Source organism: Cataglyphis hispanica, chromosome 3 (assembly GCF_021464435.1).
Source record: "Cataglyphis hispanica isolate Lineage 1 chromosome 3, ULB_Chis1_1.0, whole genome shotgun sequence".
NCBI classification, from domain to species: domain Eukaryota; kingdom Metazoa; phylum Arthropoda; class Insecta; order Hymenoptera; family Formicidae; genus Cataglyphis; species Cataglyphis hispanica.
Window position 1 is genome coordinate 9218801 of NC_065956.1, and position 15774 is coordinate 9234574.

Sequence of the window (15774 nt, forward strand, 5' to 3'; positions counted from 1 at the left end):
CATCAGTCTCGATTAAAATATTAAGTGGAATCGAGTAAATGGTTATGAATAGTGTTTGACGATATTTCGATTAAATTCTAAATGCAAAATTTATGTATTAACAATAATATTCCAATATCAAATATTTTGTTTTACACTGTACAATAAATGCACATTGATATGTCTAAAAATATATTTGTTCAATAAATAATGGCGAAATAATCACAGATTTATAATAACCATATATTCAATGCAAACGTACTGTACGAACTTTTCGCGAATTTGCGAAAACTGTCACGCAGAGTTTGCGCATAAACTTTCGATAGAAAGAAAAGTTACATTTTTATTTGTTTCTCGGTGTGCAAAGTTAATATATAAATAAACTTTATCCAAGGAATTTTTCTGAACTCATACTTGTTTGACATTCAAGACATTAGAAAAGCGCGATCAAGAAAGTTGCCAAAAAAAAAGAAGATATTTTACTGCGTTGTAAACAAAAAGACGCTTTAAATAATGAAGCGTTAGTTTCATAAACCGTAATAAAATTGCTGCCTTATTTACATTAAATCTTACTTATTACAACTGCACCATAAATTATACGACAATTGTTGAACAATTTTTGATGAAGGGAGTGCTTTTTAACAAACTCTTGCAAAAAGCAATCGGTGCTTTGAATTTATTTTTATTTTCCATTAGTATATTTTTACTGCATTATAAAAGTGCAATATCATGTAATAAATAAACGATAGACATATTATGCATACTTAAATGTGAATAAATTTTATTTATAAAACAGACACATATATAGTACATAATCCATTTTATTAAATAATTTATAAAGATAACAGTAGCATAGGGGGAGGGGAGGGAGCACACAAATGTACACATACATACATACACGCGATCATATACACATACATTTTACATAAATATATATTTTTGTACATGCAAATAATATACAAAAGATTTTAATTTCTCTCTCTCTCTCTCTCTCTCTCTCTCTCATACATTGTATTATTCAAAAATATCCTCATCTTTCTGACTCAAATCAGAATTTGTATCATAATATAATTGTTCCATGCATAATGCTATCCGGATTGGATATATCTATTCGTCGTTCACACTGTGGCTTCCGTTTGAATTACATTCCGTCAATCGAGAATTAATTGAGGGCTGCTTAATTAATTTTGAGAGCGATAGGTTCTAGTTATTTGGCTTCTAATTGTCGATCATTATGTGATACAGCTTGGTGTAACATAACAATCATTGTTTTTGTTAATATACTAATCGCGCTTTAGAAAAAAGCTTTATGAAATAATTTCTTATATATTTCAAACATCTATCTTTAAATAAATTGTGCATTAGTATTGAAAGTCCTTTTTTATGATAATTACAGTGACATGATAATTACAGAATCATTGTAAATTCGCGAAAAATAGCAGCATCTATAGAGAGCGAAAAGAGATTTATGCGCGATGTAGGAATCGGGAAGGATCGACAAGAGCAAAGGTATTGAAAACTATTCATCCCGTGTGCCGGCTCGCCCAACATGAAATTCAAATCGATGCATTTATAGAGACCATGCGGACCCGTCCGTGGTCTCGACATTGCTTACGTGAGGACGACGGCGATATGGAGGAGGGTGGAATAATCGTACCGTTTATAAGCCGGTGGTGCGTCGCTCGACGTTCCGGCTATGCATTAAGATGACGGATAACAGCCGCAGCTATGCCGGAAGGCTTGAATCGTCACGATACGGAGATAACGACGCCTCTCCAAGCTCTCGGGTCGCACCGGTTTATATGTAATACGCGACGCACACATTAGCCCTTTTACTTCTCACGTGACACGCAATACTCGCACGTGCGTCGAGCCTTCTCCCTGTCATCAAACACGTTCCGTGTTTTAAATGCATTTCACTATTGGCTGCAAATGTACAATTTTTTTCTGTCATTTTGTAAAATCAATATGCAATGAAAATATATATATATATATATATATATATATATATATATATGTGTATATGTATGTATTAGCAAGTTGACCAAAATATTTTATTTGCTTAATTCAAAACCCATTTTTTTTTAATTTTTTGAAATTTAATTTGCCAAATGTTTTTAAAAATCAAATAAAACTTTATTGTGTTGCTTTAAACAATTACATTTTTTTTTTCTCTGAAAATAAAAGTGCACGGTGATGTTAAATTCGGCATGTTGCAATGTATAATCGTAATATTCAATATATAGCGACATTGTATAATAGATACACTGTGAAATGGGCAAGACAATGTTATAACCCGAGAATATAATAGGTAGATTGATCGGGTGATCGAATCTTCTCAAGATTATAGTTACTACCGAGAGCTATCAGCTCTATTTGAATTTTAATTACAAAGTTTAGTTTTGCGCATTCGGTTACTCGAGTCAAATAGCTCCTTAAGTAATGCCTAGACTCGAAGCCACGTAGTCGATTATTGACCCTCGCTATCTACTCCTCTCTTTCAATCATCATCCATAATTTAGCTCTAATCACGAGTTAAAGCACATACGAGTTAAAACTCTTCGAAAAAGCTAATAGAATAGTTTCACATTGCGTAGCAATAAATTAAATTTTATTCAAATAATTAGAGCAATTAATTAATTACGTCGCGTGACGTAACTAAGTAGAACAACGTAACTTGGTTCATTAATAATAGCAGTACGTTAATTATCATCAAATTTAATGACGCATGGTACAATATACAACATATATCTATCTAGCTTTCGGGGAAACTAATACTTGGAATAATACAGAATAGAGAGACAATATAAATATACAATGCAGCTGACTACAAGATATGTAATATAATATGCTTATTCAGCATTTTACTCTTTAATAAGGGATAATGGCTCTTCATTACGTTAATGTTCTGCAATCGATATCAGTATCTCCGACGTGATTCGATTTTCCCGATAAGTCGGCGGTCTAATTGGCACTCAGATTCGAGATGGTTGTATTTCTTCAGCGTGCTTTCGCCGACTCATTTTCACCGACGATTTATATTCCGACGACGGGGGAAGCGAGTTTACACGTCGTTGAGAGGAGTTGCATCTGGCAGTCGCGGATCAATCTGAATTCGCAAACACGACGTCGTCTCCGCGTTTCGCTTCGTCTGCCTGCAGGCCGCCCCGACTCATCGGCTTTCGGGCCATAGGGCTGGATTAATCATGGCCCTCTGTAAGCACTGATGCATCCGCTAATCCGGGGACTCTCTCACTCGATTCAACCATTTCTCCAGAACGATCTACCGTGCCATTATATAATAGTGACTGGATTCGCTGGATTAAATCCACAAACTATTAACTCCGTTACTGCTCAAATGTACTCATGTACTTGGCTGCGTCTCCATCCTATTTGTTTCAGCTGTCCAGTCGGTGCAATCGGGATCGGTGAAAAACAACGGCAACTTTCTCTCCCGCTTATTTTTCCTGCGTAAAAATTATGTTTACTGCTTATGCCGTATATTATTTTATGTCTTATGTTAAAATGCGCTTTGAGCATATTTGTATCCTGTTTAATCTATTTTGCGCGTTAATATTTATTTTCATTATTCTTTCTGTAATTGATAATAATTGAAAAAAAGGTAAAGTTTATTGCTATTATATTTTAAAATGTTTATTTTAAAATGTTATGTTATATTTTAAAATGTTAATTAAATTGTTATTATATTTTAAAAATTACAACAAAATTAATTTAAGATATACTGACTATGTCGTTGAAATGAATAATTGATGAAGTTGAAAATTTTATAAGATAAATCCCTTTGGACTCTTTTTTTTTTGTTTGTTTTCAACCGAGACAAGGCATATAATTCTTGAATCTATAATTGATCGCGTTAATTGGAAAGCAAACGCGATTCATGAAGGGAAACGTACGATTTTTCAGTTTGTCTTCATACAATGCTGTTATTGATATCATAGTTTAGTCCCGGGAGTTTATAAAATTATTGGACAAATTTTTCAATATAGGAGCATAAGAGAGTAGCTTTGATCTTATATTACCGACATTTAAGGCAAAGTGAACGTACAAGTATGAATATGAATTGTGTTCATTGCAAAGGCTTGGAGAAGAGAGATGAACGGCACGTATATCATTTACGGCCATTTCATCGGTAAAGTCGAGAAATTTTGCGATTGCCGCTCACATCGGTATTAGACCGATATTCATGAAGTAAATATGCATTTAGATAGAGAATTAACGTAGCAGTTAGCTTTGCTTTTAGTCTACACAGCATATCGTATAATGAGTGTAAAAGGGCACAAAGGAAATGATGTCGTCGGAATTTAGAACATCCTTTGAAAATTCATATAAGATTCGTGTTTGTCAAATATTTTACGACAGTAATTTTGATAACAATGACAGAGAGGCGTTTGTTAAATTATTTCCTTGTTTGACATATCGGACATTGTAATTTAATACATACGAAGAGAGAGAGAGAGAGAGAGAGAGAGAGAAGCTAAGCAAAAAGCAAATGTAAATCTTCTATCGCGGCACTTATGAAATCGATATGCATTTGGGACACAAATTACTGAAACAATCAAGCTTCAATGACCATCCTTTTGCGGAGCAGTGCATAATCGGAACACAGCCATACATCCACAGAGGTAAACTAATTGATTAATTAAAGAACCAAACCGATAGATGGAAGAGAGCTATCGTGGAAATGAGATCGATGCGATATCATTGATCAAAAAGTGAACGTTTCGTTAATCACGTTCGGCTACTTACAATTTTATTTAACTTTGATCCTTCGTGATTTCGTGTCATATTTGAAATGAATATTGGAAAGCAAACGCAAATCGAGCAGTATCGCCAATAAATGAAGTGTGTGTATATATATATATAATAAATATTATTTGGATTAAATTAATCAATCAGTAGAGTTAACTAAATTTGAATATCATTATATTTTATTATTTGAATATCATTTATATTAATTAATAGAATTTATTATAAATTATTGAATATATACGCAAAATTATGACAATGTTCATTTCGCGTTCTGACAAATGTATAATATTTTTAGAGATGTGTATGTGTGTATTTATATATGTAATTATTATTGCATTCTCTTTTTTCTTATTTTTAAGTAAAAATATTTCTTATATAAAATATTTTTCATATTTCTGTTACATACGTCGATTAATTAAGCTCTTTATATCGTTTACGACAAACGTAAACATGTCTAATCTCTGCTGGTTAATAGCACGTTGCTACGGGCGGCACGATTTGCTGCATAATTGCTACAGAGATTTGGAACATGGGGAATCCAATGCTGCTTGCTTTGTTCCTGTATTATTATCGGTTTTCTTTTGGATACCCGCGGCACACATATCCATTTAGATCGAACATTATAACGAAACGATTAGGATTAATCCTCAATCCTTAGCTTAGTTAACCGAGAACGTTACCTAAAAGTCGGTTCCATGCGTCGTTTCGTCTTATGGGAAATATTAATCCATTGGTATATATATATATATATATATATATATATATATATATATTCCATTTAAATAATTACAAATAATTGTGACATTTACATTCTTTCCCACGCAGCACCAAGTCCTCCAGAATAAAAATGCCAAGGTATATCTCGTAATTGCGATGTTAATTAAAATTTGCAAAAATATATCTTTCTTTTGAATGCCGAGAGAAAGAGACAAAGAAAGAAAGAGAAAAATCACTTTTAACTTAAGCTAAAAATATGTGTCGGGTAAGCTTGACGAGAAAGGAAAGGAATCTCTGCTACCGCGTTGCCACGCATGCATTTAGATCGCACAATTAAGTTTGATCTTTATATCCCTTTGCGTGTAACCGTAACGAAGAGACGTAAAAGGAGTTTTGATCGAACAGCTTTAGAGCGCATATATAGCGTGTATAGTGCCGGGGAAGATTGCCGGAATCACATACGTATGACATTTCCTACTGGCATTTTGCGGGCAGTCCCTCGGGGCTGTAACTAATGCTACAACAGCCGTCGACTACTTTGAGAACCTTAATTACCTTAATATCCCCATCATTATCATCCCCAGGGTTATACTGTATCTCGCGTGTGGAAACTCCTCGCGTTAATTGCACATCAGATACATTTCGTCGGCCGTTGGATCATTCATTCTTCCGACCAGCGGTGCAACTATCGGTTTCCATGTGCATTATCATTTTAGCTCTTCTTCAGAGTTTCCGTGCAAGTTTGGACGCATGCATTTTTAAAATGACGTAACACCAATTCTGAAAGTCAGTTTATAAGTCCGTAGCGGCGGTTCTCATGTTGCTGAAAATTCAATATTTCAGTTTAAGCAATATATAGCGTTCCAAGGTTGCATGTGCACCGTCATACATTTTTAATAAGTAATATATATGTGTTCCGGCAAATTTATTTATGGATCAGGTGACAATTCGATGCGTTTCTTCCAACGATCCTAACGAGATTATATTGAGATCGAACGAGATATTACGTCATGCAGGAAAATCGCATCAGAGACTTTATACGGTAAAAGTGAGCCAGAGAGTGACTTATAGAAGGAGTTTTAGCAAGATGGAGTCACGATGGCCCGATGGGTGGTTAGCGTTTCGTTAACTTTATTTCAATTCAGCCGTGGAACGAGAGAGGCGGAACGCGCCTGCTAACAGTAATGAAATCTCGATCCCTTCACGTGCGTCGTCGTAGAATGCATTTTCGTCGTTCGAATCGATTATCTGCGCTCGCAGATAAGATCCGATAAAAAAAAAACGTCATAATGGCGGATGGGAAAGTGGCGTATTGGAATTCAATTTCGTGCGAAATTATATCAGACCGGAAAGTGAAGCAGCGCTTATTTGCCCGCGCGAGCTTAGTTAATATTCTACCCGCGAGTAAGAAGCCCGAATTCCGAAATTGCTCCAGCGTCATTTTGACTCGCACTGCAGGATTCAGTATATTTATATATCTTGCGAGGTTTGCGTGAAAACGTGAATTTACGACGGGATCGTCGCTAGAAGATTTTCGCTCGATGCTTTGGCATTTGATCTTTACGTGTAAACTGAAAATTTTCCTTAACTTTGCTTTTTCTCCTAGCACTGCGTGAAAAAAATTGGATAAACTTAAACCTATTAATATTTGAATATTCAAAGATTTAAAAATTTTTATCTTCTTTAGCGTGTAAAAAATTAATTGAAAGAAACTTGGGGGAAAGAAAAGTTTTGAAGCTTTTAATACTCCACCAGTTAATGTATCATAGTAATTTTTGCAAGAAAATCTAGCAATTTATCATATATTTATACGCGGATTGTTCACACAATGGCTCTATATATAATTTCAAAATATTAGTCGTAAAAAATAAAAGGTAACATATTAACATACATGGAAAGAACTTTGTTCGCATCTCACAACTAAAGGTTTATGAAGCTGTACAGTCGTGGCTAATCAAAAATGCCGGCTGGCATTGATTTAAAGGGTACGCGCTCTACTCAGGCTTTTCTGACACAGTCTGAATGTCACGGGTGTGGAGATATACGTATCCAAGATGGACTTCTCGTGTAAAGTCGTAAAACTCGTATACGCGCGCCTTTCCAAAGTGTCGTCTTCGTCGGCCATTCGCAACATACACGTATATACGTTCCAAGAAAATTAATCTTACGAGTCTAGGCTAATCTCGACTCTCTCGTAACACGAGTCTGATCCCTGACGACCGTAAGATCGCGGTCTTCTTCGCGCGCGCCAACCAAGTTGGTCGAAATCTCTACTTGCGTCCCTGTCCGAATCGACCTGTCAAAAAGTTCGAGAGGCCGCCAACGGGACGGCAAGCGAGCCGCCGTAGGGAGAAAGCGACTCAAGCCGGAAATTGAGAAGTAGAAATTGAGCCGAATGTTTCCTGAAATATGTCGTGGACGTCGAGAAAGTCGGGAAAGCTGTCGCGCGAAACAAGTTACGCCGGATGGGCTCCCAATATACGGCCTTTGTACAAACATTCCGTAAGATTCTCCGGGTATGTGATTGTATTGGAAGCTGCACCGACGTTATTAGCGTCATTAGAAACGAAATGGATGGCGCGATCGAAGAAAGAGAAAGAAAGAAAATATTACAGACATATGTATATATAACAAAAATATAAGATACTTTAGGAATATCTCAACGTGTGTGTATACACAAAAATTCTGGATAGTCTTTGACAGTATTTGTTTGTAATTTGCAAATTTTGAAATGTTTTGATCTTTATTTATATATATATATATATACGACAGGAAGATCATAAATAATATTTAACAATAAATTTAGTTGATATTCATGCATGTGTGAAAGTAAACTATTTTTTTTTTATTATATGGAGAAAAATATCTAGATTGTTATGAACATTTGGACATATAATGGTAAATTAATGTTCTTGAAAATATAATTGTTAAAATAAAATACTATTGTATAAATAAAGCTCACTGAAAAATTGATCGTTTTTTTTTCTTTTTCATAGAAATATTTTTGATATTCTCTACCATATTAAAAATTTACATTGTAATAAAAATATTCTAAAATAATGATTAGCATTCTTGAGATTTTAGCTTTCATTAAAATTACTATAATTATAAAAATCGAGATTTTTTTTTACATATATCAAAATATCTTTAAACTACTTGTTTGTTAAAAGATGTAGTACAGTTACTATTACAAAAAAATTTGTGCATTGAATCGCGCAAAAGTTACCATTGTTAAATTCAAAGATCTGTGACAAGGAGCATACACATTATTCGAAATTCATAGCATATATACCTTATGCCACCGTTTCACCGCTGATTCAGAAAAGTCGCAAAAACTCGTGCGAAAAAACGCGCGGGGATTGTGACACATAGTCTGCGACGCGGGCCGGGTTCTCCGAGTCTCCGTAAATTACAGAAACTCGTGCGAGATGAGCGCGGCCGTAAATACTTGGTTATCATAGTTGGCGGAAGCACGACGGGGGCATTATACCTGCATTCACGTTCATCGTGGTCAGAGATGGCGGCACACACCGCGTTCTGGACAGGCCGCTCAACGTTTCCATTCATCGGTGTGGATATCAAATGCAATAGTTCATGGCGATGCTTCCGACTAGGTGGTCGACCAGTCCTCGACCTCTACCTCTCCTAATCCAACCACCCAGCGTTTCACACTGGTCCCTGGCAGATTTACAGGCGCCTGGCTTGATATCTGCATCCGAGAGTCGCCCGTGTTAGACGCGCATGTTCCGGATCCTTTCTCTCTCTCTCTTCCTCTCTCCTCTCTGGACTTTCCGTCACACCGGTGACTTTGCAGTGTCACCTGAGATAATTAAGCGAATAATCGATGGGTTAAAATTGAAAATTGAGAGACAGCTTGTTAACGAAGCTTCCTCTTCCTTTCTCTCTCGAATGTTTTTCAAGTAACGCAGTTGCATATCAGTATGATATTATTTTCATCTTTTTCTTCCATCTTTGTTTGGATATTTCGCTTTAGATTTAGATAGTTTCTAGGACGATTTAAAAAAAAAATGTAATAAGGGCATAGATATATAATGTATCTGGAATGATCTATAAATAGACTCTGTTCAGCGTATTCTCTTTTCTTCTGCTTTATTCGATAAGAAAGCTAAGTTTTATTCACGAGTAAATTTTTAATGCAGGGTCTCTTGCAAAAACTTTAATATTAAAGGAACATACAATTTCTATTCAAAGAAAGCAATTTCTGCCTTTCCTTTTACACTTTCCGAGTGATGAAATATCGCTTCCCTTTCACCTGACATCTTACCATCGGTCGTGTATATCAGCTGCATGTGGAGTGATAAATAAAATAGTATACTCTCTATAGTGTGCGCGTCCTGTAAAAGGTTAATATTTGAACGCTACGGGATAGTACGAAGTATCGCCAACGCAACATTTATTTGCGCTTGGGAGGGAGGAAAAACGTTGTTAAGCGTCGCGATCGCACAAGCGAATCTGTCAATCTGAGGGAATCCGCGATCCGCAAACGAGCCCGGCCGAGCCGGCGATTTCATCATCTGCGGTACATATCGGACCGTTAAGAAAAATCAGATTTTTTTCCCAGGATTCCGCGAAAAACCCGGGCAATAGCGAAGCGGGAGCTATTCACACAGGACCGTTGCATTCGCCGGCTCGGCTGCGTTTGTAAGTTCTTGTCCGCTTTTTGCGAACGTTATGCACGTTTGGCCGGGCAGACGGCCGAATGCGTATTCTCACGATGCCGGGGTAACATTTGCGAGCTGTGTGTGCGTCCCTATGCATCCCTGTGCATCCCCATCTTCAAAGGCAACGGGATAATGGAATTGCCTATTTCAGTGCGCGCAAACATTTATTCCCGGATATCTCGTTTACGTTATAATTTCTGGGATGACGTGCCGGTGACGTTTAACGCCCCGAGGGCTCGACTCGCGCGTTTCGTCGGCCGAGGGAGATGATTACTTTAAAGAAACGCCGGAAGCGACCGTCTCTCTTTTTCCCCACGAGCTCGCAAAGCTCGCTTTACAAAGGAAACGTGCCGATCGCGTCGTAATCGAATGTTACGCTCGGGAGGAGCACTCGTGCAGGAACGAAGTAAACATGCGGTAACGTGGCGGAGAAAAATGTTAAGAATATGTTCGGTCGATTTATTTAATGTCAATAACATTTACCCTTCGATTCTTTGTACATGGATATTATTCTGTATAAAAATCGCACTGAGCGATGCTCGAAATGACGATGCGCAAAACTTTTCTTAATTAACTTGTCGATTATTATGTATAAATATATATATATATATATACTTTTGGGTGTCAATACTCGGGACGCTTAATAAAAATCTAATGATAAACATGCGACACGCGTTTAATCGACATTTATGCACGTATAAATCTGCATTATGTCTCTCAAAATTTCATGGATCGCTATAATTTGGATTAAGTTTGCGATCCATATATAATTATCCTAATGTCATATCTAATTCATCGTGATTTCGTATCATGGCTCGATACACATCCGCTCGCTAAATTACAATAAATTACTTGATCGACTACCTGGCGTGAATAGTGTGCAACAAACCAGGGGCAATTGTCCGGGGAACTGCGTTATATGAGACGCGGAATAACTCGCGAATAAAGGAACATTAAACTGTTGGAATAATATAATAACAGAAATGGCCGTCTCTCCGGATGATCTCGCAGCATTTTATTTTTCTCGCGAAGCGACCGCGCCGTGAAAAATTATAATTGATATGGACGGACCGGAAACCGAGGGGGAATAATCCGAAGGCGAACGCTGGGGAAACGTAGACGGCGGGAAAAGAATCGCTGGTCCGTTGAACCGGAATACAAAAGTCGGCTGGAGACTTATGAATTAAAGTGAAAATGTCGGTCTCGGCCATACATTTCGCAGGACAAAAAAGGAATTTTTTGTCTTTTCTTTTTTTCCTTTAAAGAGAAGGCATATCTCGAATATTTATTGTTGATACATAACTATATATTTTTTATTAAAAAAGTATATTATTCTACTATTTAAATAATTATATTATGAATACAAACTATGTAAGATGTCATTTTGATGTAATGTAGATTTTTTTGATAAAGCTATGTAACGTACGACAATTTTATTTTGAATGAAATATTAATTATAATTCTATTATATAATGTTATTAGAAAAAATATCAATAAAAATTAGATGCGTTTTGAAATTAATCATAATTTTAACATATTTATGTGTGTGTCATTAGCTTACAATTAGATAGATGATAAAAATAAACTTAAAATAAATAAAATTTGAAATAATAATGGAACGGTGAAACACATTTGGGAGAATAACGCAAGTATAACAACAGTTTAATAGTATAATAAATGTATACGACGAGCTAATAATTATTTCAATTCCATATATATGTTGTAACCATACATAATCGGTTCACGATCATGAATTGGCTATCCGATTAACGATTCGAATATTAATGCAGATTTTAATATTGATTAATCTATCTGTAGTCTCCGCGGCACATATGATAATGACGTGTATAATATTTATTTCGTGCTTTTTAGGTGGCATGGCTGCGTGTCGACACACAGACTATTTTGACAATAGCGAACCACGTGATCACGAAGAACCACAGGATCTGGGTTTCTCATAGCGACCACCGAACGTGGTTTCTTCACATACGGGAAGTGCGAGAGTCCGACAGAGGCTGGTACATGTGTCAGATAAATACGGATCCTATGAAGAGCCAGATCGGTTATCTCGAGGTGGTCGGTGAGTAAAACTACGTCCCATTTCTCTCGTTAATGGATCGGCCGTAATTATCCCGATTCATTTATATCGCGTTGTCGCGCTTCATACAGAGATAAATTCTCTCGAATGGAATATCGGCAGTCATTACGCGCCTCGTTATTACGCTTCATTATGCTTAGGTGAAAACTAATTTATCATTTCCTCGCATTTATATATCATTATATTCCCATTCATTATTAATATACGTCGTGCGTAGCTGTATTTAATAGAAGTAAAATGAGCGTTATATTGAAATAATGCTCTCGAAGTAAAGTCGCTCGCTAGTTAGATATCAACTCGTCGTTGTTATATATTCGCGTCAGGTATATCCGGGTATTAGATTAAATTCAATTAATACTACAAGAAGCTAATAGCGAAACGGTACGCCGTTGAGTATCCGCGATATTACATCCGATGCGATGGAATAACGCGGAGGTCGTGGAAAAGGTAAAGGCACTAGAATCACAAATCCGCCAAACCAATGCAAAACTTTCGACCGACGTAAGTTAGTCCGCGGCCCGTTGGTTGGTACAACTTACAAAGTGGCCCTTGCCGCAGTTCGAAGACTACGCGAGTACTCGCGAACTGCAAAGCTTCCGCGTCGTATATCCCTGCTCGAATGCACTCGCAAGTAGATTATGTAGAATACTAATAGCGCCGCTTTCATCGGTTCCATCGGTTAAAGAGACTTCGTTTCGAGTTCCGTTTCGTGCGACTCCTCTACCCACGTTCATGGCTCCCTCATATCATAATTCTCTCGCGCTTTCTCTCTCTCTCTCTCTCTCTGATTCGTCGTTTAAGCGATGCTTTCCTCTCATCTCCACTCCTCCCTTTCTCCGCGAGAAAAGTTTTCTCCGCCTTTCGTTATGCTACTTATATTACTGACGAAATTTGCCATTCCATTGCCGAGAGAGGAAGACCGCGGTTCGCTATTTATACTAAAGTCCGTATTAAGGTTTGAATACGCCGAGTTTAATCCTCGCGTACTGTATCGTGCGCGGGTAAGTGGCAATTTCCATAGATAATGTTACTCGTAATTGTACGGAAATAGGATGATGCGTCGGAGATATGCGATTGCGATTGTGTAGGTGACCAATCGTGTAGGATGTACGCGCGAGTTGGCATGTTTCGACTATGAGCATTAAACTTGACATCCGCTATAATATCGAATGATGTAACAAGGTATATTTGTTGTTTGAAATGGAAATTGAGTTTATTATTTATTATATTATTTTTATTTATATTATTTATTATATTATTTTATTATTTATTATTTTATTATTTTATTTATTATTTTATTACTCTCTATTATATTTTTTATTTATCTAAAAAAAAAAAACATTATGAAGGCCTTAAAAGGCTCATTATTTTTGTGAGTAATAAATGAATTTTTCTTTGCTCAGAAATATGCGTGTATATAATTAATAAGTATACATAATAATAAATATTTATTTTGTTCATTGTCCTCATTCATTGTTATTTATTGTTCATTATTTTATTCATATATCTCAAGGTAGGAAAATATTGCGCATTTTACAACGGAAAAAAAAATCGTATTACATCACATAATATTATAGCAAAGCACATCGTAGTTGAAGTAAGAAGTATCTGTGCTCTTTTCTTGAGAATTCTTTTATCGGTGATACGGGCGATTCAAAACTCGTTATTTCTCGAATCTTTTTCGCATGCTTCAAAGTCGACGAAAGTAAGGTTCTTCCTCTGAGATTTCCGAGAATGCGAGTTATACTTTCTTTAATGGCCTCGATATTCATCCGTAAAATCTGCTTGCGTCTCTGTCAACTGATACGACGAACAAATGAACTCATGGCACACGATAATGACGCGAACCGGATCGATTTAGTAAACCATCGAGGCAACAATGTTCGCAACATATATATAGGTGGCAAAAATTATTGTTAAATATTTATATATGTATCGCCGCGATACCTGTGCGCGAGCAAGAGGTAGCGAACGTTTCTGACATGCCCTCTCGAAGGAACCAGTCTCGAGGACCCGGCCGGCTCTCGGTTCTGCCGGTCTTGCAATGCAGTAGACTTCGTTGCGTTTGTTGTATACTTTACGGTCTTCCGTCCCGGTCTTCTCTGCCGTTTGTACCGAAATCAAATTGGCATTCTCGAGATACGGCCAGGCTTTCGCATCCCATCTGTAGCAATCTAATCCCGCGCTCCAGGGCCCGCTCCGGCGGCGGCGCACCGCTACTCGCGCGCGCGTCGACCTGACCTGACCCTCTTTCCGAGATTCAGATCTGGTCGGTCGGAACGCCGAGTATAACCGAGACCGGACTACTTACGGAACTTCTCGTCTCCCTCGTGGGATCATTCCGCATCCTCTCCGCGACTCGCCCCATAGAAGTCTCCGGCAAATGCAGTGCTGTCGCGCTTTCTATTTTAACAGCGCTCGTGTCGTCGCGGTCGCCGCTTAAGAAATCTACTCGCCCGCCCGCAGGTAGACCGCCGAAGGCGTACTTGGGGGTAGGAGCCGGCTCTCCTTCGGGAACTCGCTCTTATGCGAGAACTATGTTCAACGAGACACGAACGGAAAATGTACCGAGCTTATTCATCTTTTTTTATTCCACGGTCTTTTTTTTTTTTAATCAAGGAATGATTATGTAACACTCTCAAGTAGGTAATATTTAAATTTATTTTATTCTTGAACGTTTTTAACATGATTTCGTGACATTAGCTACATTGGCTCTCTTAATCGCGATATCAGAATTTGACATCATTAAAAATATGCAAATGCAAGAAAATCTCTTGATAAATCTCTTATGTATTTTTTTATTTATTAGGCTGTAATTATTCATTTCAATTATTTTGATGTCATAATTTATTAAAAGACTTTATTAATTATTATTTAGGTCAACTGAGGAAACCTCATACACTTGCGAAATTTTCTCGTGTACGAGAAAGGAAATGGTCAGAGTGTATTCTGAGTGTGAATACACAGGAGATTTTCAATTTTACGTAATTAGAAGAGATTTAATGTTTAAAGATAGAAAATAGTTTTTATATATATATATATAATTTGAACACATGAGAGATCGATATATAATTTTGCATAATTATATTATATTTAAATGCTGGCTGTACTCTGTCTATAAATTTACTCTATTACATTTTTATCTTGTATTACATTTCTCCTTATTTATAATAACATAATAAATTTATGATGTTACAATTGGAAAATATGAAATCACATTATTTGGTAACTGATCTGTCACAAATATGAATTGATTAACTGTTGAATGGTCTTACCGTGCATAATGGAGCTCTCTCGGCTTTTATGTACGTTGATATAATGCGACTCGTCGGAAAATGTTTTTCGAATCTCAATTATCGGATCCTGGCAAAGTTCCCGTTAATGCACGCGTGTAGGTACATACATGTGTGTGTGTACGTACATATACATAAACATACATAGCCGCATATGGTATTGTGTATGTGCGCATCTGTGCGAGCACGCACTGATACGCGTGGTATCATTCATTGGGAAACTCGCGAATCAATC

The 15774-nt window shown here is 36.9% G+C and overlaps 1 protein-coding gene across 3 annotated transcripts in view; it reads left to right on the forward strand.

The window, feature by feature from the left end:
- LOC126859361 (neurotrimin-like) overlaps positions 1–15774 on the forward strand; it is a 151665-nt gene that overhangs the window by 99445 nt on the left and 36446 nt on the right. For all 3 annotated transcript variants that reach the window (XM_050610586.1, XM_050610584.1, XM_050610585.1), the window contains exon 3: positions 12021–12228. In XM_050610586.1, the coding sequence (XP_050466543.1) occupies positions 12021–12228 (208 nt within the window). The remainder of the gene's footprint in view (positions 1–12020; positions 12229–15774) is intronic.